We start from the raw sequence: 26,476 nt of genomic DNA, 5'->3' as shown, positions 1-26,476 counted from the left end.
GCGAATCTAAACGAAGCTCTCAGACAGCTATTTTTCCTCTTATTTTAACTTTTTTTAATTTATTCTTTGTGTCTTTCACATCATTCCTCCCGATCCCACTCATGTCTTCTACCCTTGCATCCACGCTGCCCCTGCAAATTCCCCCAAATAAAACAAAATAAAATTAAAGAAGAAAAAGAAGGAAGAAAGAAAGGAAGGAAGGAAGGAAGGAAGGAAGGAAGGAAGGAAGGAAGGAAGGAAGGAAGGAAGGGAAAATCTCACCCTGGAAGTTGCAGTGTGACACAGTGAGTCACGCAGTAAACCCTTTTACCCATAGATCTTTACTTGCAGGTGTTCATCACAAAGAATCATTGGTCTGGTTTGAGACCACTGGTCTCTGCTCCACCATCAGCGCTGGGCCCCCAACAGGACTCTTCCTGGATATCCCGTTTCAGTCAGCTGTTTACATGCACCCAACTCTGTTCTTTCTTAAAGGACAAAACCAAAAGCCAAACAAGCAAAACCAAAGCTTACTAAATGTATTCTTTGACAACCTCATACATGCAAATGGTACATTCTCTTCTTTTTATATCTTACTTATTTTGTGAGTATGTGTCATGCACACATGTGGAAGAAAGCGGGAACCAATGAGGTCAGTTCTCTCCTTCTACACACTGGAGCCTGGGGATTAAACTTAGGTGGTCAGGCTGGGGTGAGTATCTCTAATTGCTAAGCTAGCTCACTGGATATATTCATTACATATTTTATATATTCATATATAATGTATTTCTCTCTGAACCCCACCCTGGGAGCTGGTTAGTCTCCCTCCCTACAAACCCTTATCTCCCACCTGTGTCTTTTTGTTTCATTACCAGCTGAGTTTAACCAGGACTTTGCAGTTATCCACTGGCACCTCATGGGCTCAGCAGCAGATACAGGGCTGAAGACAAAGACCCTTTACCACATGGTGAAGCCAAAAGATGGGTATTTACCCCTTCCTGTATAGATGAAGAAACCCAAGTCGCCAAGATTCAACTTGCCCAAGGTCCTAGTATTTTTCATTTGTTTGTTTGTTGCTTTTTGTTTTTCGAGACAGAGTTTCTCTGTAGCTTTGGAGCCTGTCATGGAACTTGCTCTGTAGCCTGCTGGCCTCAAACTCACAGATATCTGCCTGTCTCTGCCCTCCTGAGTGCTGGGATTAAAGGCATGCGCTATCACTGTCCAGAAGCTCCTAGTATTAATTGATGATGAGTCAGGATTTGAATCTGCTTTGGTTGTTGCCAATTTTTGACATTTTAATAATATTTATTTATACACTTGGTGTATGTGTACGGGCGTGAGAGTGTGTGTGTGTGTGTGTGTGTGTGTGTGTGTGTGTGTGTGTATGCCACAGTGCATGTATGGAGGTCAGAGAACAAGTTAGGAAAGTAAGTTTTCTCCTCCCACGGTATAGGATTCAGGGATTGACCTCAGATCATCAAAGGGGGGTGAGCACCTTTACCTGCTGAGCCATCTCACCAGCCCACAAATACCAGCTGCCCTGTGGGTTTCTCTGGGAAGTTTGGGTGCTCTTGACCTTCCACCTAGGGAAGATAAAGTCTTGAAAGCACTGACAACACTCTTTCAGATGTGGCTTTATTTGTTCTTTTATTTGATCTGCTTTAATGCTCATATTTCATATAAAAATTCAAAAGAATGCTGACAAGTGGTGGAGGAAAATACAAAAAGTAAAGAAACAATTGCTTCCCCGGAAAGGCAGTCTATGTCTCTAGAGAGCAAACACAGAGGCTGGACCATAAAAACCTCATTAGAATGTGGATGTCAACTTTGTAGTTCAGCGCTCAATAGGAAACCACTCTGAAACCACTCTCGCTCGTTATTTACGGCTCATCGATAAAACATTAGCTCTGCTCTCAGTAAAGCCGCCATGCAGGGTACAGGTCTCTCCGTGTGGCTGTTCCCTGCTTCCAATGGCTCTCGTTGAAGTCGTGCAGACATTTGGTGGAGACCTTGGACTCAGACACCTGAAGCAGTCAGTTTTTTCCTCTTTTCTTCTTTATCTTCTTGCAGAACCTTCAAACACTGAATCTCAAATCTTATTTCCTCAGGGAAGCCTTGCTGGGGGGCAAGTATGTTAGTTAAGCTTCTCTAGAGAAACAGAATGATTCTATCTGCCTTCCTTCCTTCCTTCCTTCCTTCCTTCCATCCTTCCTTCCTTTTTTTCTTTTTTCCTTCCTATCTAGAAGATGTGTTAGAATGGCTTACAGATTGTGGTTCATCTAGGCAATTTCTGGCTACCAATAGAAGGTTCAAGAAACCAGTAGTTGTTCAGTCTCCAACGCTGGTGTCTCAATCGGTCTATAATATACACCGAATCACAAAGAAGTAGACTCTAATGCCAGTGAGGGAATGAACTTCTGAGTAAGAGAACAGTAAGCTGGCAAAGAGAGCAAGCTTCCTTCTTCCTGGTCCTTTGTATATAGGCTGCCAGTCAAAGGTGTGGTCCAGATTAAGGGCAGATCTTTACATCTCGAGATCCGGATTAGAAGTGGGTCTTCCCACTTCAAATGATTTAATTAAGAAGAAAAAACCCTCACAGATGTACTCAGCTGCTTGGGTTTTAGTTAACTCCAGATGTGATCAAGTTGACAACCAAGAACAGCAAGTTAGGACTTGAATGATGGCTGCCCCAACATGACAGACGCTAGGACACTCTTCTCTGCATCGCTGGCTTTTCCATTATAACTGGCTTCGTTCTCAACAAAGATGCCCCATGCTCTGGAAAAGACTGCCATCTTGCTATTAGTCTGATCATGGTGCCCACATATTGCATGTGTTGGTATCACTTCTCTTGGTCAGAATGAATCCCATGCCTGTCTCAGAACCAATCACTGTTACTTGATTGTCGAGTGCAGAAGCCACTTCCTTGTTGGGACATGTGATAACACTGGGGCTACTCTTCCTGAAAGCCCAACAAGGCCCATGGTCCGCTAGTGGACCAGAAAAGTTTGTATAACTAAAAAGAAGAGTGGAGGATGGCAGGAAAAGCTATACATGACTGCAGACTTGGGCCTTATGAAATATGGGTGTTCAAATGTGCTTGCCTATGAGCCGAGTGACAGGTAGGGCTTAGATGATGTACAAATTCACTAGGTGTGGTTGTCTGATACCTTCCTATATGCTGTGCATATGCATGCGTGCATGTGTATGTGTGTGTGCACCATATATGTGAAGGCTGGAAGTCAGTCTCAGGAGTCATTCTTCAGGCAGCGTGCACCTTTCCTTTCTTTCTTTCTTTCTTTCTTTCTTTCTTTCTTTCTTCCTTCCTTCCTTTCTTTCTTTCTTTTTTTCTTTCTTTCTTTCTTTTCAAACATGATCGCTTACCGAGACCCAAGGCTCACATATAAAGCTAGTTTAGCTGGGCAGCAAGAACCCCTCCCCCATCTGCCCATGTCTACCTCCTCTGACCTAGGATTACAGATATAACCACCAAGCCTGGCTTTTTATGTGGGTGCTGGGATCAAACTCAGGTTTTGATGTTTATCCTACAATCTCTTTACCAAAAGAACCGTCTTTATTGCGTCGCTATATACTTTGCATAGTATCTACAGCAGTCTGGGAAACCCCACTGCATCCAGTGGTTGCTATGACTGCTAACCAACAAGCTTGTTCTTTCTGGGGTGATACAGGACTCATCGACAAGTGGCAGCCTCAGTCGTCCTTTTTAGCCTCCTGGAATGGGTGTGGCCAGAACATGTTTGTCTCTCCACGTGGGACCGAGGTTGGCAAAGGCAATTTTCCCAGTCTCCATCACCCTCATGTAGCACCTGGAGCAGGACAGGGGCTCAGTAGATATTTGTCAAATAATGTTAATTCTCTACCATGTCTTTTCTTTGGTGTGAGGGGGAGAAACAATATAAGATATAATGGAGAAATAATTTTTTAAAAAAAAGGGCGAGGGTCCTCCAGCCAGTTCAGTAAATCCTCTTTACAAAGTGAAGAAAATAAGATAATTTTTCTAATTCAGTGCGATGGTTAATGCAATCAATTAACCATTTTGGGCAGGCTCTAAAATCACCATGGAGACAAACCTCTGGGCATATCTGTGAGGGAAACTAGGTTAACTGAGAGGGAAAGACCCACCCTGAAGGTGGGCAGCACCATCCTTTGGGCCAGGGTCTTGTACTGAACGAAAAGGAGAAGCTAAGCTGAGCTCCAATATCCTTCTCTTTCTGCTTCCTGAGTGTGGATGCGATGGGACCTGCTGCCCCATGCTCCTGCCTCCGTGCCTTCTCCACCAGGACGAACTGTGTCCTCAAACCTAAACCCTTTCAGCCCAAGTTGCTTTTGTCGAGGTGTTTTATCACAGCAACAGAAGGAGTGACCGGTGCACTCAGTCAGCATCAAGCCAGGCTGAGTGTGCTGTGTCTGGTTCTCTACAAAAGCAGCAGAAATCTCACTCTTTGAGACAGTCAGGAAGGATTTTCATTTATGCCCACAGGATCGTGTTTAGCTGAACAAAAGAGGAAACGCCCCAGCCTGTTTGGACAAGTTGAGAGCTCCAAGCAGTAGCCAAGTTCTGGCAGAACGCTTTCCTAACATTCACAAAGTCTTGGGTTTGGCCCCAGCACTGTAGAAAACTAGGTGTGATGGACGAGGTCTGCAATCCCAGCACTCGGGAGGTGGAAGTAGGAGGACCAGACGTCAAGGGCATCCTCAGTATCATAGGGAATTAAAGGCAAAACTGGGCTAGAGACACTCTCTCAAAAAAGCAAGTGTTGGAAGGAGTTGGAGGGGGTACTGCAATTCAGAACTGTCAAGAGTTTTGTTTAGATTTTTAAGGATTTGTATAATAAACAGTGGAGAAACAGAATGTACCCTAAAGGACATTGTAGCACAATTAATAAAAACCCAGAGACAAAAATTGGTGTTCAACCTGAAGGTCAGAAAAGTAAAACAGCCACCAGCTCTTACCTCTCTACCTTAGTCCCAAATGGAGATCCTGCGCCCAGGAATCTCAGAATGAGACTGTGTGTGAGAGTTGTCTCTTCCCCACTTATACTCCTTTCTAGTACTGGGATTAAAGGTGTGTGTCACCACTGCCTGGTCTATAAGGCTGATCAATGCGACAGGTTTACTCTCTGAACTTCAGGCAAGCTTTATCTACTAAAATGTAAATGAGTATCACTCCAGGACATGCTGAAGGAAAAGAGGGAGGAAAAAAGATTTCTTTCCCCTTTGATACCAGGTAAATTTTTCATGGAAGTTCCCTGAAGATTGCGTTTATCTTGACAACCTGCTTCCATGAGGTTCTAAGTGTGTCTGCAAATTGGCTGGGGAGATGGCTCAACCTGCAAGATGCTTGCCATATGAGCTTGAGACCCTATAAAAAGTCAGGGACAATGGAGTTCACTTGCTCTCCAACAATGGGGAGGTGGAGACAGAGGCTCCTGGGGCCCAGTGATCAGCAGTGTAACCAAACAACGAGCTTCAGGTTCACAGAGAGAGACCCTGACTCAAAAAGTCAGGGGAGAGTGATTGAGGATGGCACCCACTACTGATCTACACAAACCGCACAGGCACACACACTCATTCTGGAAGTATCTGTAGATCTTACCCAGAAGTCAAGAACAGACTCTCCTGTCCTCAGGATAACCTCTAAGACTCTGCGGGGAGGACATTGAATTTCAAGGGTTCCGATGGTTGGGACTTTGGTTTAGATGAGCCACTTTCTTGTATAAAGTACTCGGGAACTGGATTAGAATTAAGAACTAAGAGGCCGTTGACATAAAGGAACGGTTTCTCTCTTTCACAGGGAGGGTGACATTGGAGTTTGGAGAATGCACAGTTCAGTATGTACCCATAGTGGCTATCTGGCTATCACAGTATTTACTGCCCCATGCTCACACCAAGGGTGCTTGCCTAGCCTTCCAGAAGCCTGAGTTTGATCTCCAGTACCATATACACTGGGTGTATGGGTGTCACTGTGTCACTGGGCGACACACAGTCATATTCTTAGCATTCAGGAGCTAGAGATAGGGTGGTCAGAAGTTCAAGGTCATTCCCAGCTACTTAATGAGTTTGGGGCCAAGATGGACCTGAGACTCTACCTTTTAAAAAAAAGTATCTTTTACAGCTTGGGGTGTCAAATGTTGCCCAAGGGGCCCGGGTTAAAGCTTTTGTCCCTGGGGTAGAGCTAGGGAAAGTGACAGCTGCTAGGAGGTGGGACCTAGTGAGAGGTTTTTGGTAAGGGATGGGATCTCAGAGGAGACCACTGGACTGTGACTTCCTTCCCTCTGTCCCCAGGAAGTTTAGCTGCACTGTGCCCTCTCAACACTCTGAGTGAGGTGGGCTGCTCTGGCACACGCTCAAAGCCATGGGGCAGCCAGTCACGGACCAGACCCCTCCGGATTATGAGCAAATCAACCTTTTTCTCTTTATGTGTGGACTGGCTGCTTGGTTTGTTGCAGTAGTGAAGGCTGAATAACTAGAGATTTTATGTCAATTCAAACCGTCCTTTGGGACGCAGCAGACATTGACTCAGTTTGTTTAAATGTCAACCTGGGAAGTGTTGGCTGATAATTAGGGATGACCTACACCAGGTGCTGGAAACCACATCTGTAATCCCAGTACTGGGGAAACTGAGGCAGGAGGTTTGTGACTTCAAAGCCAGGCTGGGCTGTATAGCGAGACCAGGTGTCAATCCTCAATAGAGGATTCAGGAAAAAAAAAAGTGTTGTCTTGTCTAAAAAAAAAAAGTGTTATCTTGTCTACCTTATCACTGCTCAAGACGTGTGACTTAGATCTTTAGAATCCTGAGAGAGTACTTTCTGAATTGGAGGGGAGGGAAGGAGGTTGTAGCTGCCTCCAGGCTGGTGGCTGGGGTCCCTCCCCCTCTCTCCTCCCTGCCAGCCCCGTGCTTCCCCATCCCCTCCCTACTATTCCCAGCGGGTGGAGTCGCAAGCAGTGAGCAGCGACCAGTCCTTGTCAATAGGCACCGGCAGGTTAGCACTCTTGCTACCTCCTTCAGGGAGCAGCAGTCCCTAGCCTGCCTGTGGATCTGGTCGGATTGAACAGATTCAGCTATGGTTTCTCTGGACTTTGGGGTCGCCCATGGTCCTGGACGCCGCGTAGGACGCTGAGGGGGTCACCGAAATAGACACCGAGCTCCTGAGTGGCCAGAACGCAAAGGCGAAAAATAATCAGCGGAGCATGCTAGGCACCATGAGGTCCTGGCTGTCACCGTGGGGAACACAGTCACTGCTTCTGCTGTTGCTGCTGCTCGCTACAGCAGCTTGCACGGTGAGTACCGCGTCCCTCCAGCACACCAACCAGAGGGACCAGCCCGCCTTCCTCTACTGGGTCTTAGGAATTAGGGGGAGCCGCCGATCTCCCGTCCCGCAGCAATAATATCGTTCACTCTGTCGGAGTGCCCTTTGGAGTGCCCTTCGGAGTTCCCTTCTCCAAAGGCAAAACCTTCCTGGACCCTGCGTCCCAGGTGAGGCAGGTAAAGGCTCGGTCCCCTCGCCCTTCACTTATCCCCTCCTGCTCACTGAATAGCTTCTTTCCAGGAGACGATTCTGCAGCAGCCCCAGGATATCAAATATGATAGACACTTGCCCCCTAGCGCTTCATCAAAACCCCCTCTTCCCCTTTTAGACCCCGGGATCTCCGGCTTTAAATGCAAGGAAACCAAAGCTCAGAAAAGGGGAGGGAGAGGCTTGCCCCGCATCAGAAAAAGAGTTAGAACTCCAGGTCTTCAGTCTAGCTAGCGCCTTGACGGTTTTGCGTGCTCCGAGTTGCAGATGGGAAATTTAGAAAGCTGTGAGTAGAGTTTTCGTGTCTGTGGTGGGACACTTTAATCCCAAGTGTCCTGTCTTTCCCTCCCTCTCCCTCTCTCCGCCTAGAGGGACTGGTTTTTCTAAAGTCTGTGCCTGTGGGCTCCTGGGAGCAGCGCGGGTCGCAACAAATTCAGGGCAGAAGGATAAAGTTGGAGCAGAGAGAAGCCCGGGATGGTTTGCGTTTCTTTCCCATAGAAACTCCTGGGAACTTTGGGCGGCTTCCCCTGGGATATCTGAAGGAGAGACAGACTGGGTTGAGACTGGCAGGATGGAAAGAACTGGGAAGAAGTTCAAGGCTGCTGAGTTGAGGACTCTGGAGTTGCTCCTCCCAACGAGCTCTGCAAAATGTCACCCCCTCCCCCAAGATCTGAGCTCTAAGAAACCACAGGGAATAATAGCTCCTGAGACTCCCTTCTAGGTCAGTGACTTAGTTCCCCCATTTCCTGAGGCATCTGTGCAGGAGGAACATGCGCAGCTTACTTTTTTTTGGGGGGGGGGGGTGTCTGAAAGGGATGCTCCGGGTTATCTCAGTAATTAAACAGATGGGGAAACAGAGGCTTTGCTTGGTTCAAGTCTTCACTGTACCTTGGAAGGTTGCTTGTGCATAGTCTGTTCAAGTCTTTCATCTTACAGAATCTAAAGCCCTCAGAGAGGGATTTGCTTCACATCAACATGTCAGGAGCAGGGCTGGGACTAGCGCCCAGATCTCTAGATTCCTGACTTCGGGAGGAAGGGTGCCACCAGCCTGAGGTTTGCTCTGTCCCTTGTGCCCCTTATATTTGCTTGTCATTTACATATGCATATGATGGCGTGTATGCATGTGTATCTCTAGGAGAAGGCTTCACCTGGGCTTCTGGTTATTGAATGGGCTTATCCTGACCTGTGATTCTATCTCTGAGGGTTTGCGGCAGAAAACGCCTTTAATAAATGAGGGTGGAATTGACCTACTTTATTTGGACAGTTTCCCAGTTTCTGCAAATTTTTCCTCTTGTTTGTTGGACTCCGGGTGGTCAGACGTTAGATCTTGAATTTCTTCCTTCCTTCCTTCCTTCCTTCCTTCCTTCCTTCCTTCCTTCCTTCCTTCCTTCCTTCCTTTCTTCCTTCCTTCCTTCCTTCCTTCTGGATTTCTCTCAGAGGGACGTCATAGGCCTATTCCAAAGAGACTGCTGAGGCTGAAGTACTTGTTCCCACCTCTCTCCCTGCCTCTTCCTTCAGGGGAGGTGTCAGAAGTGTCCTTTGCAAGCAGAAACTGAAAAGTAACGACTGCTAAAGTGGACCGCATTTTTTTTTTTTGCTTTTCCCATAAGAAACTGAGCACAGGGCCTTCTCTATGCTGCCTTGCTCCATACAGCTCATGAGGGCTTTCACCTGCAATAACACCTGCTCCCCTACCCGCCCACTGTCCCATCAGACACATGCTGTGGCTCGAACACCTTGGCTTGTTCACGTTTATCCCTAGGACCTGCTGCCCCAATGTAAGAGGGAATTCAGTGGTCCTGTCTGTGGATGGAAATGACTTCAGCGTCCATAGGAGAGTGTCTTTTGCGTGTATGCATAAGGGTGTAGCTTGTGTGTGTGTGTGGGGGGGGTTGCATGTGTGTGGATGTGGAAGCCAGAGGAAAGCTTTTGTCTTTATTCCTCAAGTGCTGTCCTCCTTTTTTTTGAGGCAAGGTCCCTCACTGGTCTAGGATTCACCCAGTAAGTTGGGCTGACTGGTCAGTGAGCTTCAGGGACATTCCTGTCTCCACTTCCCAGCACTGGTTAGTTTGGTTGGTTTTAATATCAACTTGCCACAGATTAGAATTACCAGGCGTGCACACGGTGCACAGACACACATTCAGACACAATACCCATACATATTAAGAAAAACTTTTTAAAATTATTGTGCTCTTTGTACTAGTTCTATTGTTTATTATAATATTTTATCACCTGACTCACTCCCTACTTATTCTCCTAACTCCTCCTAAATCCATCCCTGCCCCTTCCCAAATTTATCCACCCCCCAATTTGTGCTGCCCAGATACTCATGGGTATGCGGCAATCCATGGGGATTGTGGAACCTACCAGCGACCACATGCCTGACCCCCAGCCTCATATCAGTGTTGACTGCCAGTAGCTCCTCAGCTAGAGGTGGTCTCTCCTAGGTTCCTCCCTGTCCATGCCGATGTGATGCCTGGCTCGCTTTGTTTAGGCAGCTGCAGCTCCAATGCATTCATGTGCACAATTGCCCTGGCATGTTGGGAAACACTGCCTTATGGCAGGCTTCTATAACTTCTGGCTCTTGCGATCTTTGTGTTTCATGATTTAAGCAGGATTTCTGAGCTTTGACACAATTTCCTTCTGAGACAGTTCTCATGTGGTCCTGCATGACTTCCAGTTCCCTATGTAATTAAGAATGATCTTGAACTTCTGATCCTCCCACCTCTGTACACTGAGTACAGATGTGTGCTACCATACCAAATTTATGATGTGCAGGAGGCAGGAAGGGGGATTGGAACCCAGGACTTTGGGCATGCCAGCAAGCACTCTATCAACTGAGCACATCCTCAGGCCAACTTCGACCTTTTGACAGTGGACCACACGAAGCAGCTCTGGGCATTGTATAAGTTCTAGCAGCATCTAGAGGGGAAACCTCTGCAAAGCTGCGGCAATGGAATGTCTGCAGACACCAAGTGCTCCAAGACTGCAAGGAGGGACATTGCCTCTGTGTGACAGCTACCGTCTTAGGGCTGCTGTGTGTCTGGGACGGCTACTGTCTTAGGGCTGCCGTGTTTCTGAGGGGTGCATCAACAGGACTAAGAATGGATGCTTGCTGCATGTTGAGTTGGAGGCGCTGAGACTGAAGATAGAGAAACTGAGTCTAGTAGTGGAAATAGGCTGATAGGGTTTGGATCTTATCTGTGTGTGGAGGCCAGGGGCAACCTTAGCTGTCATTCCTCAGGACCCTGTCTATCTTGGTTTTTTAGGACAGTGTCTCTCACTGAGTTTTGGAACTTGCTGGTTGGCTAGACTGAGTGGCTCAAAACTCCCAGTGACCCACCGGCCTCTATTTTCAAGCCCTGAAAGTTTAAGTTTGTGTAACTGTGCCTGGCTTTTTTAAAAATTGATTTTATTGAGCTATACATTTTTCTCTGCTTCCCTCCCTTTTTCTCCCCTCCCCTTCAACCTTCTCCCATGGTCCCCATGCTTCCAATTTACTCAGGAGATCTTGCCTTTTCTACTTCCCATATAGATTAGATCTATGTATGGCTCTCTAAGGTTCCTCATTGTTGTCTAGGTTCTCTGGGAGTGTGATTTGTAGGCTGATTTTCTTTGTTTTATGTTTCAAAACCACTTATGAGTGAGTACATGTGATAATTGTCTTTCTGTGTCTGAGTTACCTCACTCAATATGATGTTTTCTAGCTCCATCCATTTGCCTGCAAATTTCAAGATGTCATTATTTTTTCTGCTGTGTAGTACTCCATTGTGTAAATGTACCACATTTTCCTTATCCATTCTTTGGTCAAGGGGCATTTAGGTTGTTTCCAGGTTCTGGCTATGACAGACAATGCTGCTATGAACATAGTTGAGCATATGTCCTTATGGCACGGTTGAGCATCCTTTGGATATATACCCAAAAGTAGTATTGCTGGGTCTTGAAGAAGGTTGTTGCCTAATTTTCTGAGAAATCGCCACACTGACATCTAAAGGGGTTGTACCAGCTTGCATCCTCACTAGCAATGCAGAAGTGTTCCCTTTACCCCACATCCTCTCCAGCATAAGTTGTCATCAGTGTTTTTGATCTTGGCCATTCTTTCAGGTGTAAGATGGAATCTCAGAGTTGTTTTGATTTGCATTTCTCTGATGACTAAGCATGTTGAACATTTTCTTAAGTGTCTTTCAGCAATTTTAGATTTCTCTGTTGAGAGTTCTCTGTTTAGGTCTGTACTTCATTTTTTTATTGAGTTATGTGTTCTTTTGATGACCAATTTCTTGAGTTCTTTGTACATTTTGGAGATCAGACCTCTGTCTGATGTGGGGTTAGTGAAGATCTTTTCCCATTCTGTAGGCTGTCGTTTTGTCTTGTTGACCATGTCCTTTGCTTTACAGATGCTTCCCAGTTTCAGGAGGTCCCATTTATTAATTGTTTCTCTCAGTGTCTGTGCTACTGGGGTTATATTTAAGAAGTGATCTCCTGTACCAATGCGTTCAATATACTTCCCACTTTCTCTACTATGAGGTTCAGTGTGGCTGACTTTATGTTGAGGTCTTTGATTCATTTTGACTTGAGTTTTCTGCATGGTGATAGATATGGGTCTATTTTCATTCTTCTACATATTAGTAGCCAGTTATGCCAGTACCATTTGTTAAATATGCTTTCTTTTTTCCATTTTATATTTTTTGTTTCTTTGTCAAAAATCAGGTGTTGGTAGGTGTGTGGTCTTCTATTCGGTTCCATTGTTTCTCCTGTTTGTTTTTATGCCAGTACCACGTGCCTGGCTTTTTAATGCGGGTTCTGGGGAACTGACCTCAGGCCGTTGTGCTTAGAATGCAATCACTTTTCCAACTGAGCCATCTCCCCAGCCCTACAGTTTAGATCTTGCATACTCTCCAAAGGTGTGTGGATGCCTTGATGCCCAGACCACAGAACCATCTAGAGACCGATGAGAGGAAGTTAGGAGATATTGCGACCCTGGCCCTTCCTCTGCCCCTCTCTGTTTCCTGGCTACCCTGAAGTGAGCAGTGCCCTCTACCACATGCTGTCACCATGACACACTCTGCTGCCACAGGCCCAAAACAACTGGGCCCAAACGAAACTCTAAGTCAATAAAATAAATCTAGCTTATTTAGTTGATTTTCTCTGGTACTTTTTCATCATAGCAGTGGAACGCTAACTAATACATAATCAAAACCTAGTCCCAAACCAGATAAAGACTCTGCGGAGAATGCATTCTTTGTCTTCACTGTCCTGCGTCTGTATTTTCTCCTTCTTGCCTGCCCCCTTCTTAGTTAATGGCTACAAAACAGAAATTCTCCAACTTTGGAGCTTGACAGACGGAAGCTGAACTGTCTTCCTAGCATCCCTGCAGGTCTGAAAGGTGACTTTCCAGGGCTAGAGTTCTGCCAATGTGGTGATCCCTTTCCATGTCTCTTACCTGGACCCGGTCTCTCTTCTGTCAAGGACACTGACCGTCACCAGACTCTGGGGTACTTGGCAGCCCAAGGTAAACCCACAACACTTGGATCCTATCTACTTGCTTATAATAAATACAAGACTGTGTAGCATTGGGAGGACTTGAAAAAATGAGAATATCCTGGGGCTGCTGGCTTCAACAGACCTCTCTGACAGATGAACTCGAAGGGGAACAGACAAACTGGTCAACCGTGCCTGCAGCCCATACCATCCTGCCCCTTATAGGAACACAAGTCTGTGAGAGTCATAACCTAGCCCCATAACCTCAGTTAACCCCAAGGACTCTATCTGGAGCCCTCACCCACGTGTCCTTCCCCTCACCCACAGCCCCCAGAGGCACTCTCATATGAATTCTTGGCCTCCTCATTTACACTCTCCTTTCTAGCTGATGCGTTTGCCTGTCGAGACTACCTTCACAGACTTCCTCTGAGCTGTCGCTTCCTCTGACGGATGTGTCTACAGTGAACCCTCTGCGCCCTCTGTCCTATTCATCTAGGTCAGCCAGATTGTCCTAACAAACCCCTGTCCTAGGGGCTGGGGAGGTGGCTCTGGTGGGAAAATGCTTGCCTTGCAGTCACAAGGACCTGAGTTTGACTCCCAGATCCTCACGTTTAAAAAGTCAGATGTAATGACTCCTGCGTATGATCTCAGCTATGGAAAGTTGGAGACTAGAGTCCCTTAGGACTCCCTGGACAGTAGCCTAGCCTGCTTGTTAAGTTTCAAGCCAGTAAGAGACCCTGCCTCACAGCAAAACAAAACAGAAACAAAGAAAAACAAAACAAAACAGAACAAAAAAACGTAGAGAGCAGGTGAAGACTAGTAATACAGCAGGTTGATCTCTGGTCACACACACACACATACACACACACATACACACACACATACATACACACACACATATATATACACACATACACACACATACATACACACACACATACACACATACATATACACACAAACATACACACACATACACACACACATACACACACACATACACACACACACATACACACACACACACACACTTACAGACTCTGAAGACTGACCAGCACAAACAACAAAGACTCCCTTTCCCTAGTTCTGGAACCACAGTCTTCCTGGCTTCTAGGTGGCTACTCTGTCCTCACGTGACCTCTCCAAGGAGCATGCCGCGTGGATATTGTCTGTTACAAGAACATGGATCCTTTAGGGTCCAGCCTCTACCCTCTCCTCCTTACTGTCATCCCTTACATTCTGGATAGCTCCGTCTCCAAACACTCACGCTGGGTGTGAGGGCTTCAGTGTGGGAATTTGGGGGTGACATAAACATTCAGTTCACGCCACTATTTGAGGAGGGGTAGGGGTACTGCCCTCTTGTCATGCCCAGTTTGTTTACCTTGCCTACCTGTGTTGTTCAGCTTTTTGTCACTAAACAAATACGTGGGAATCAGCTTCTAAAGAGAAAGGCTGATTTTGGCTGTTTCGGAGATTCAGTCCACTGTTAATTAGCCTGTTGCTCTGGACTGCGGTGAGCCCAGCATCACGGTGCAAGTTCACAGAGGAGCAAACTTTATAGCCAGAGAGCAAAATGAAGACAGGAAGCGACTGGGGTCCCACAATTCCCTGCAAAGGTACACCGTGTGCTGGTTAGTTTTGAGACTCTGGGGATGGAGTACCATTGAGTGGCTGTCTAGACTGAGTTGGCCTATGGGCCTATCTCTGAAAGATTATTCGAATAGTGTCAATTAAGGTGGAAGGATGTTGAGGGAGTCACCATCCTCCCAGTAGGAGATTCTGATTGTATGGGACTAGAGAAAGGAGCAGGGCATTGGCTGCACGCGTTCATTGATGTTTTTGTTAGACGTGAATGTCATGTCTCTTGCTGCCGTGACTAACTGTCTCAAGGAACCGTGAGCAAGAATTAGCCCCTTCTTCCTGCATTTGTTTTTGTCAGAGTATTTTATTATAGCAACAGAAACAAAACTAAGACAATCCCCACTGGCCTGTCTTATACTAGTTCCTGCCAAACACCACCAAGCTAGGAACAGCTTCTAACACACAGGACTTAGGGGAACATTCTAGATCCGAACCCAGCACCATCTCATTCCTCAGAAACTTCCTTCCCCAGGTGACAAAATCTTGTGTGACAACCACTGAGGTCTGTCCCAGTCCTGCTTCTATGTCTGACTTCTTCAGCATCCACTCAGAAGTGAGGTCACTTGGAGCGTTTCCCTATCTTTAGCTCCAGTCCCTTCAGGGCTGGTAAAAGTCTTGACCCTTCATTCCCAGTCCCACCTCTGCCCCCTGGTGGCCAGCTTTTTGGAAGCTGTGTCTGGGCTTATGGTCTCCCCTCTGGATTATCATACTGCAGGCTGGCTCCTTCTCAACGACCACAGAATCAGGCTTATCAGCAACCTCCATTTAGCCACAATTGCCAGATATTTTTGGGAAAAAAAATTTTAAATTGTATGTGTTTTTGGCTCAGGATGGAAAGGCTTAGTTGGTAAATGTTTGCCTGACAACCATGAGAACCTGAGTTCCATCTCTATAACCATGTCAAAGCACCAAGTATGGTGGTCCACCCATAACAATAAACTCAGCACTAGGGAGATGGAGACGGGAGAACCCCTGGGTCTTGCTGGCCCGACAGTCTAGCCTAGTTAGTGAGTCTCAAGCCAATGAGAGACCTTGTATCAAAGGAGGTAGACGGTATTCTTGAGCTTGACACCCAAAGTTGTCCTCTGACTTTCACATGTGCACACACTTGTACATACATGAACATACATACACATGCACACACAATTAAAAGTCATATGTGTTTAAGGGGACTTGATGCTCTGATGTACATTATAAAATGATTGCCACAGTTAAGCAAATTTATGTCTGTCTTTTCATAGAGCTTCCACCCCCTGTGTGTATGTGTGTGTGTGTGTGTGTGTGTGTGTGTGTGTGTGTGTGTGTAGAACTCTTGAAATCAAATCTCTTAGTATCTCTTTCCTCCATCTCCCAGCTTCATGTAATCACCATTTTCCTGGATTTTATCTGTTTAGTTTTTGGAGTGTGTGTGTGCTGGGGATTGACTTAGATCCTCACTCATTTCGGGCAAGTGTTTTCTACACATCTGACTTGCTTTGATTCTATAGAAGTGAGATTACACAGAATCTTTCTTTCTATAATTGGCTTATAATATCCTTAAAGTTCAAGTGCGCTGTCAGTCATGGCTGGGACTCCTTTATTTCTCCAAGTGCATGTGTAAGCTCATGTATGCGGAGATGCATGTGTAGCTAGGCAGATGCTAGCTTTAGATGTCATTCATCAAGTGCCACCCGCCTTGTTTTTAATAAGACAAAGTCTCTCGTGTAATTGCTGATTCAGTTCGGTGGTGGGCCAGGGAGACTCTGACATTCACCTGTGTCATTTTCTCCAGGGCTGAAATCACAAGAGCTTGCAGCCATGTCTGGTTTTTAACACGGGTTCTTGCAATCAAACTCCAACCTCAGACCTGTGTGGCAAACACTTTATCAATGGAGTGATCTTCCAGCTCACAGAGTTATTTAGTACAGTTTCAGAGGATGGGAAATCCAGTACTGAGGAGTTGTTTCTAACTAGGGCCTTCAAACTACATCATGTCATCATAGAAGATAGAAGGACGAGAGATTCTGTGTGTGTGTGTGTGTGTGTGTGTGTGTGTGCGCGTGCGTGTGTGTGAGAGATATAGATCAAGTATCCATTTATTTGCAATCTACTCCAAGGATAACTAAGCCACAGATATATATAAAATATATCTCGTGGGTTACTTATATTATATTAATATATTATTTTGTTCTATTATATATTTAATTTATATGTAATTTAAATATAATCTTACATTGTATAATATAATAATTATATTATATGTTGATATTATTATATAACAATTGTATTAATATATATCTTGATAATAGCATTCATCCATTTATGAGTGCTGCCCTGATAATGTCATCTGTCCAGAGTTCCCCTTTTTAACATGATTACATTGGGAACATGAGAACCTTGGTGACACATTCCAGTCCTGGCAGCATACCATCTGAGAAAGAGAAAGGACACAGCCATGGAGACATGGAGTCAGGAGGCTCACACCCTGCTGACCTGGGTAGAGGGCACAGGAGCACAGCTTCCTGCAGGCATGTGGTGCTGCTTGGGCTCCATCCTGACCCTGGCCCCGTAGCTTCTGCTGCTCCCGTCCTCCTGCCTCCCTTCTGCCTCTGGGTGCTCCTTTATGCTGCATCTTCTCAGCCTCGTAGGATCCTTCATATCACAGGTCCCAGTCGTCATTGTCCCCTTGCATTGTTGATGTTGACAAATGACCTTTGGCAGCAGCCATCCATCCATCCATCCCTCTGTCTGTCCGTCAATCTGTCCATCCACCTCACCTCAATGTACATAGAGCATCCCACTCAAGCTTTGGTCCCCACCTGGAGGCCCTGCACTCTCAGCACCTCTTCATCTGGACACACTACTCTCACCTCAGCACTCAGGTTAAGTGTTGTCCTTTCTTGCTGTCCCCATGCCCACTCCAATCCTCCATCCAGCACCTCTCCCTCAAAGCTCATACCACTACATACTCTGGCCACTGACCTTTCTGTACCCACTGAAGACCAAGAACCCCAAGAATGGAAGTCATAACTCCTTCCCCTTTGTCCTCAGAGGTAAGCAGATTGTTGTGTATATAGACATGCCAACCAATGTTTGATGGTGTTGTTCCATGTTCTGAACTCATCTAATGACTCTAGGCGTAGGCCGCTTGTTCATTTCCCAGTCACCCAGACCCAAAAAAAAATCACACAGAAAATGTATTATTACAACATTGCGTGGCCTATTAGCTCACGCTTCTATTGGCTAGCTCTTATATCTTAAATTAACCCATTTCTATTAATTTGTGTTTTGTCACGTGGTTATGGCCTACTGGTAAGGTTCCGTCCAGTGTCTGGCATTTGTCTCCTGCAGTAACTATATGGCTTCTCATTGACTCCGCCTACTCTCTCTCTATATCTGTTCCAGCCTGGCTATATTCTGTTAAACCATTGGCCAAAAGCAGCTTCTTTATTAATCAATGGCAGTAAAACATAGCATACAGAGGGGAATCCCACATCAAATGATAGTGGATTTCCTTCTTGTTTTTCACTGTATACACTCAATTATTGCTCTGCTACCAAAAGTATTCATTTGCACACTTAAGTAATGGCATTATGGGATGTGAAGAGCAGGACGATGCTGAGTCTTTTCACTGTTTTTTGCATTTAGATGTGTGTGTGAGTGCATGTGTGTGTGTGTACAAGTATGGTGCATGTAGAAGCCAGAAGTCTACACTAAGTGCCCTTTTCAGTAGCTCTCCACCTTTTCTTTTCTTTTCTTTGCATGTGCATGTAGTATGAACACGTGTGTTTCTCTGTGCTCATATATGTGTGACTACAAACTGTATATGAGAACGCATGTGTTTCTGCGTGCTCGTATGTGTGTGAGTGCACACTGTGTATATGTGTGTGAAGGGAGGCCCGAGGTTGATGTTGGGTGTTTTCTTAATCACTCTCCACAATTTTTTCTTTTTAAAAATTTGTTTTATTTTATTTTTGCTTATGTGTATGCATGCATTTCTACATGGGAGCCTGATCACATGAGTACAGCTTCCTGAGGAGACCAGAAGAGGGTGTTAGGTCCCCTGGAGCTGGAGTTAATGGTGATTGCTAGCCACCCAACATGGGTACTAGTAACTGAACAGGTCTGCAGGAGGGACAAGTGCTCCTAAATGCTGAGCCACCTCTGCAGCCCTGCCATGTTACTATCTAAGGCGGTCTCTCACTGAACCCAGAGCCTGACCATTATCACCTAGATGGCTTGCCTTGGGATCCTTTACCACCACTTTCTGGGTGCTGGGATTCCTGACAGGCCACCACGCCTACCAGGCATTCACAAGGGTTCTGGGGTGTGGTGAGCCCACAGTTGTTCCCTATTGTTGCAGCACAAGCACTTTGTCCCCTGAGTTATCTTCACAGCCCCTCACTTATTTTTTAAGACAGTGGGGGCTTGCAGATTTGGCTAGGTTGGCTGGCAAGCAAGACAATCCTTTCATCTCCACCTCATCAACCTTGGGATTACGGCAGCAAACCGCCATGCCTGGCTTTTTACATGGGTACTGGGGTCCAAACCCATGCCCTCAAGCTTGCACGGTGTTTCACCAACCAAGCCCTCTTATATGCCTCCAAGAATTTAGAAAAGTTTTAAATTCTGCCATCTTACATTAAACTAATTTTTAAACTAATTAAACTACAGCGGCTAACATAACTCTGCATCTTTCTTTCCTTCTGCTGATGTTCGCTTCACTCTCTCCACACTCCAACCTCCAAGCTGGACTGGATTCTTCCATTGCTTTCTCGAGGACAGACTATGGCTGCCCAGAGCTTCGAGTCCATCAGCTCAAGTGAACCGGGTAGACTGACAGGTCACGCCATTGCAGGGCCACGGATCCAAGAGCAGACAGATTGTCCGAAACTGCGTGGGGTTTTGTGTTTGTTTTGTGTTTATTTTAGTTTTTTCTCCTTTGGGTCCATCAGTGAGATGGGGGAACACAGCAACAAACACAGAGCTGCAGAGCTGCTCGCGGGGGACAGTTTTTGGCTCTCAGGTCAAGAAGAGTTTGTAAAACATGTCTTCCATTTGGGAAAAAAAAATCCCTAAGACAGAGGTGGTGGATGTCAAAGGACCACTTAGCAGCAAGTGTGAGTTTGTGTGTAATAGCATGCCCAAAGGACTGCTCAGCAGCAGGCGTGAACTTGCGTGTAATAGCATGCCCAACCTAAGTGTTAAGACAGAGGATGACATTTTCCACAAATGTCACAGCTGGATGTGTGAAGACTCGCACAGATAACAAGTCAACTACAGGTTCTTTAAAAAGGAAATCACTAGAGCTGGAAAGATGCCTCAGTGGTTAAGAATGTTTACTGCTCTTGCAGAGGACACAGGTTCAATTTCCAGCACCCACATAGGGGCTTACAATTGCCTGTTAACTCCACTTTCAGGGGATCAGAGCCTCTCTTCTGGTCTCTATGGGCACTGCATGCACACAGTGCCTATAATTTCATGAAGGTGCGTACATATAAATAAAAATGTACAAGTCTTTTTAAAAAGGACATTAGTACAGGGTTACCCTGATGATACTAAAACTGGATTAAAATACATAAGATTAAAAAATAAAGAACCAAGCATGTGGCTCGATTGGTGCAGTGTTTGCCTAGTGTGCACAGAATCCTGGGTTCAAGCCCCAGAGGCTGTTTGCACTGGGCGTGGGGGTAGAGTGGGATGGAGACAGGAGGATCAGAAGTTCAAGGTCACTCTTGGCTCCATAGAGAGTGTAAGGCTAGCCTGGTATATATATATATATTCTCACAAGAGAACACAACAAAAACAGAGCTTCCACAGATAATACCAAGGAACTCTTTCACAGAGCGACTGCAAAGAGGAAATGGTAGAAAAAGTTCAGAAAGATGAAAGGCTGGAGGGTTGGTTAGATGGCCGTCATTCAGCCAGCAGGGATTCTGGGAAAACAGAGGGAGAGAAAGGGAAAGTAAGCACAGGTACACAGAAACTGATCGAACAGAAACACCCAGCAATTATTGACCTGGGTGGGGGGGTGGGGACGGGACAAAATGCCCAAGGACACATAATCCTCCTAGCAACTCGCTTCAACAGCTAACAATATTTCATTGTCATAAGAGGCCGTTATAAACATAGAGCACTGCTTTCACTGAAAGTGATGTGAACGGAGTGTACGGAATCCGGGGGTGAGAAATATTTCTAGGGAGAATTTAAAACATCTAAATCTTTAGCTTCCTTAATAGGAAGTTTGGGATATCCCAATAACCCAAGAAGTAGTGTTGGCTTAAGAGTTGGAGAGCTGGGGCTAAGGGAGTACTACTCTCCTGCACAGTTCGGTTCTCAGAAAGAGCCAGGGACTTCCTAAGCGCCTGCACCTCCAGCTCCAGGTCTGGTGCCCTCTTTCGGCCCGCGGGCACTTGTACTCGCGTCCATCCCCATACACATACACTTCTTATCTCACAAGTTTGTGCATGTTTGCTAGAATCACACTTAAAAATTTATTTTTTTTTCTAAAAATTGAATCTGGAATGTTCCCCAAATCCCATGTGTTGAAGAACTACCTAAGCTTGGTGCTGTTGGGAGACGGTGGAGATTTTAAGTGGGGATCGGGTGGGAGGCCTCCTGGTCATTGTAGGTGTACCTGTAAAGAGGGGAATGGGGCCCCACGGTGGAGGGCTGGCATCCATAGAGATGACTTTAACACCATCGTAGAAGTAGCAAGGGTTCCCTTCTTGACAGAGTAATGGTCGTGAGGAGGCGGGGTGGGGGGAAGTTTCCTAGTGATAATGAGCTCGTTCCCACTGCAGTGCTGGAGCTGATATTGGAGACGGATGTGGGGGTTGAAGCTCCCACCCTCACGTCTCTTGTCTGCCTGCTCTTGCTTGAGGAAAGCAGGGTCCATCAACAGCACCATCAACCGGGCACTCTTTGGGTTTCCCCTTGCAGGCCGGAGCTCTGCCCCGATTGTGTGATGTACTGCGCGTCCTGCAAGAGGAACGGGCCCAGTGTGCGCAGGAACTCTCCAGAGAGAAGACAGGAGATTTGGGCCCGGAGACTGTGTCAGGTAGGAGGCTCCCTCAGCCCAGGGGCACTCGGCAGCTGGGTCCTATCCTGGCATCTGGGGGGAGTGGCTTGTCCTCAGGGCCAAGTGGGCTATCCAGGGTAGGTCTAGGTTTGTCCACTCCATCAGCTGTCAGATCCGGTACATGGTCTCAGTGGACTTGGAAGCTTCCTACTTCCTTTGTCTGGTCAGCCAATACTTTCTCACCATCTGCTTCTGCACACACAGTTTATCAAGGTGAGGGTTTTTTTTTTTTTTTATGCTAGTTTATAAATCTTTGAGTGTGTGCATATGTATGGAGTGTGTGTATGATAAATGTATGCCTCTGTGTGGGGGGGGGTAGGGGGAGGCACATGCTAGAACATAGGTGTAGAAGTCAGAGGAAAACTGATACTTGTTTGAGACAAGACCTCAATTCTGCTGCCCATGCCAGGCTAGCTGGCTGGAGAGCTTCCATGGTCTTTTCTGTTTCTTCCTCCCACAGGAATGCTGGGATTGCGTATATGTGATTTTACACCTGGCTTTATGTAGGGTCTAGGACTCTGAACTCAAATCCTCATGTTTGCAATAACAAGCACTTTTACTGCTCACCTCGCTGACGCAAAGCGGAGGTTTGGGGGGAAGTGTTTCATGGGGTCGTGGTTCTCTCATCCATACCCTTGAGACGCTGAGGAGCAGGGTGGAAGGGGCAGGATGGTGTCAGATGGCCAAAGTAAGGGGAAGAGAACACATCTGTTGCTGATGGTGCAGAGCCAGAAGCTCAGAAGAGAATGCTGGGAGCACTGTGCTGAGATTTCACTCAACACAGAGACACGTGTCCTTGGTTGCCGGATGTCTCCTGACGGCTCCTCTCTGAAAGCCCTACATGGGCTTGGAAGCAACTTTAAACATTTTTTTTAAATTTTGAAATATTTATTTTATTTTATATGTATGAGATTTTGCTCACAGGTTTGTGTACCCGTGCATTTCTGGGGCCTGAGGAAGGTGGAAGACAACATCAGACCCCCTGGAGCTGAAGCTACAGATAGCTGTGAGCCACTCTGGGTGTTGACACTTGACTAGGATCCTCTGCTGGAACAATAAGTGCTCTTAACCACTGAGTCATCTCTCCAGCCCTGCCAGGGAGCATCTTAGCAAAGATGGCTGTGTATAGCACCCTCTACACCCAGCTTCCAAAGAGGGTACCACTAATCACCCCCGCATCCTTGCTTAGGGAGCGCTGACTGGCACTCACTGGTTGTGTGACTGGAACCTTCTGAGGCTCCGTTCCCTGCTCTCCAGAATGGAGATAACCATGTCAGCTTCAGAGTTATAATGATAAGTGTGGTAAAGTGGGCACAGGGCAAACCCCTCCGTTCATTCCATAGCACCATGGCCAGTCAACCTGTCAATAAATACATACTTAGCATTATTGTCAACCAACACTAGTATAAGTTTTGTATTTGAGTATTAGTTTTATTCCCATCCTCTTCTTTGCTGTCTGTCATCTAAGAGGGTATCGCTAAGAAAAGAACCTGGGGCTGGGGAGATGGTTAAGTCAGTTAAGTGTTTGCCTTGGAGACATGAGGGCCTAAGTCAGATCCCAAGGACCCAATTTTAAAAAGCCAGGCATGTGGCATGTACTTGCAATCCCAGTGTCGGACTGGAGGGACATGCACCAACAGGTTCTTGGGTCTCTCTGGACAGCCAGACTGGCCATGAGGGTGAGTTCCAGACCAATGAGAGACACTGACTCAGCAAACAAGATGATGGTATCCTGAGGTTGTCTTCTGACTTCCACATGTACCCACATACACATGAATACACAGGAACACACACACACATATGCACACACACAAATACACAGGGACACATACACATGTATACATAGGAACACATATACATGAATACACAGGAACACACACATGTGATACACTGGAACAGATACCCCACATGAATACACAGGAACACACACACATTCACATGAATACACACATACAAATACACAATAATACAAATACGCACACACAAATACACAGAAACACACTTTCACACACACAAATACACATACGCACACACATGCACACACACACATGAATACATGGGAGCATATGCATGCACACATGAGTACACAGGATCATACACACATGCACACACACAAATACACAGGAACATGCAAACACTCCACATGTATACACAGGAACACATACACAAATCCACAGGAACATACACACACACACACACACACACACACACACACACACACACACACGTTGAGGAATGTTCTTAGAATCAGGCAGGTGTCATGGGCTCTGAGACTGATTCAGGACCCGGGAGGGGCTGAGGTGTGCTCCTCATCCTGCCCTGTGACCCTGTGGGGCTCTCCCAAGGTTCTGTCTTGGCTCATGCTCTTGGGAGCAGTCAGGGGACTCTGCTGGGGGCCTGGGGTTAATGGTTAAGCTGTTGATTCTCCCGGGTAGAGGTTAATGTTTAAAGCTAGACAAATTACAGGAAATGCCACTGGGGAAGTGTCACCAAGCCTGGCACATTCACCACAAATAAAAAGTAAACTCTCCAGCTCTTCTGAGTTAGGTGACCAAGTCCACTCCGTGGGAAGGTCTCAGGGTCATGCCCCTGGTCGCACTTTCCTGGGATGTTTATTTCTTGGTTTACAGAAGCTATCACCCTCTCAGAGTGGGCTGGGAGGTGTTTCTGGCTCTCCCTCCAAGAAGAATGTTCCAGAAGAATAATATGGTTTCCAGATATTTGTAGGGTCTGTGGTCATAACAGATCTGGGCATCCATCCGACTTTGTCACATAGGGTCTGTGTGACCTCCGTGTGACCTCTCTGGACCTTGGTGCCCTGCCCTCTCTGTCAAGGGGAGCATGCTAGCACTTCCTTCTTGTCTCCCCGGGCGGGCTGATCTCCCCACAACATGAGTGGGAAAGCACTTTTTTTTGTTGGTTTGGCTTTTTGTTTTTGTTTTTTCGAGACAGGGTTTCTCTGTCTAACAGCCTTGGTTGTCCTGGAACTCACTCTGCGGACCAGGCTGGCCTACAACTCACAGCGATCCGACTGCCTCTGCCTCCTGAGTGCTAGGATTAAAGGTGTGTACCACCACTGCCCAGTACCTTTGGACTTTTCTGCCAAGATGAAATTCATATTAAATCAACCCCTTGGAGGTTTACAATCCTCTACCATTGGTCATACTATGCAACCACTTGTATCAAGTTCTAACATGCTCTCATCAGGCAAGGAAGAACTGTGAGCTCCCCGCTGGCCCCCATCAGCAGGTCCAGCGCCCCAGAGCAGGACTGCTCCAAGTCCTCTGTCCGATGCTCCAGAAATAGTCCCAGGTATCGTCAGGCCATCTGTGCTGAGTTATAAATAAGCCAGGGACTGAGGGTGGCCCTTGTGGGTCAGCACAGGAAACAGTGAAAGTTGGCAGAGGGTTGGCTGGCTGTAATCCAGCTGGCTGGGGCCCTGAAGATCCCCAAGGCCCCATTCTGCTCTCCAGCTCAGCCTTCCCTCTTTCACCATCCAGCTTCATGCTATACCTGCCTCTGGAGCTGTGTCTAGGCAAGACACGGGCATACGTGGTGGTGGGTGTCTGTCTTGGGGATCTTCCCAAGTCAAGAGAAGCCTACACCCCCCTCAGGGTGGCAACAGGACCATCGTCTTTTCCCTGTGGCTTTTATTTTAACTCCATTCTCCTGGTGAAGCTGGCACTTAAGCCTTGGCATTTTCTGAGAAACACCTCAAACTTTGTTCTGTGTGGGCAGTAGCTAACAGATCCCTGCCTCTGGCCACGGGGCTGCTCTGCACATGGCGGGAAGTGCGCTCTGCAAGGCTCTGTGGGCTCACCACCATAACCATTCTTCTCAGAACCATCTGCTACTCAATTATATGGCTTGTCTTGTGCCTTTTTTTCCTTCCCTCCCTCCCTTCCTTCTTTATTTTCCTCTTTCTTTTCCACTCTCTTTCCCTCCCTCCTTGCCCCCCCTTCCTCCCTCCCTCCCTCCCTCCCTCCCTCCCTCCCTCCCTCTCTCTCTCTCTCTCTCTCTCTCTCTCTTTCTTTCTTTCTTTCTTTCTTTCTTTCTTTCTTTCTTGACAGGGTCTCTTGTAGCCCAGGTTGGCCTCAAACTCACTAGGTAGTCAAAGATGACCTTGAACTTCTGATCCTCCTGCCTCTGCTTGCTGAGTGCTGAGATTACAGGTCTGTGCCATTATGCTTGGTGTGGTGCTGAGGCTGGAATTCAGGGCTGTGTGCATACTAGGCAAGTACCTCCCCCACCCCCAGAGCTAGAGCCCCCCCCCCCCCGGCACCCTGTTAACTCTTCTTTCATCTTTTGAAGAGATAATAAAAATACATAATTGGTAAGAAAAAAAATATTCAAACAAGTACCACCCAAAAGCCTGGACCTCCATGTGGGCAGTTTCCTTGCATGTCAGGAATTCCTAGGTCTGCTCTTAGCCTTCTTTGCCCAGAGGCTGGAGCTGAACTGGCTGAAGAAGCATCTGTGGGTGTTCAGCAAGTGTGGGGTTAGGAGGCAGTTCTGCTGCCATTGAGGGGCATCCTGACAGGGTTAGCCTTCCCTGGGCTGAGGAGACAGGAACGCTATGTGGTATTCCAACGCTACCAGTGCCTCTGCTTTTGCCACTCTGACACCACCCTAGAGTCCTCTGTTCTTCCTCTAAACGTGGGAAATTGACACCCCGTTACACCTGGGCTGTTGCGATATCAGCTCCAGAATGCCGGCTACACATAGCTCAGACCTGACATGGTTCCACCCAGCCCAGGGCCTGGCTAACAGGAAGAGTGTC

At 46.7% G+C, this 26,476-nt stretch overlaps 1 protein-coding gene across 4 annotated transcripts in view; it reads left to right on the top strand.

Moving 5' to 3' along the window:
- The first annotated feature begins 6,935 nt into the window (after positions 1–6,935).
- The window catches only part of Sctr (secretin receptor), a 53,302-nt gene continuing 33,761 nt past the window's right edge, over positions 6,936–26,476 (top strand). For all 4 annotated transcript variants that reach the window (XM_085688348.2, XM_085688347.2, XM_085688346.2 and 1 more), the window contains exons 1-2: positions 6,936–7,281; positions 21,558–21,675. In XM_085688348.2, coding sequence (XP_085544474.1) covers positions 7,192–7,281; positions 21,558–21,675 — 208 coding nt within the window. In that variant the 5' untranslated portion in view covers positions 6,936–7,191. The remainder of the gene's footprint in view (positions 7,282–21,557; positions 21,676–26,476) is intronic.

Source organism: Myodes glareolus, chromosome 5 (genome assembly GCF_982192425.1).
Source record: "Myodes glareolus chromosome 5, mMyoGla1.1, whole genome shotgun sequence".
Lineage (NCBI taxonomy): Eukaryota > Metazoa > Chordata > Mammalia > Rodentia > Cricetidae > Myodes > Myodes glareolus.
The sequence above is the reverse complement of the archived record's forward strand: the minus strand, read 5'-3'. Positions and strand labels throughout refer to the sequence as shown.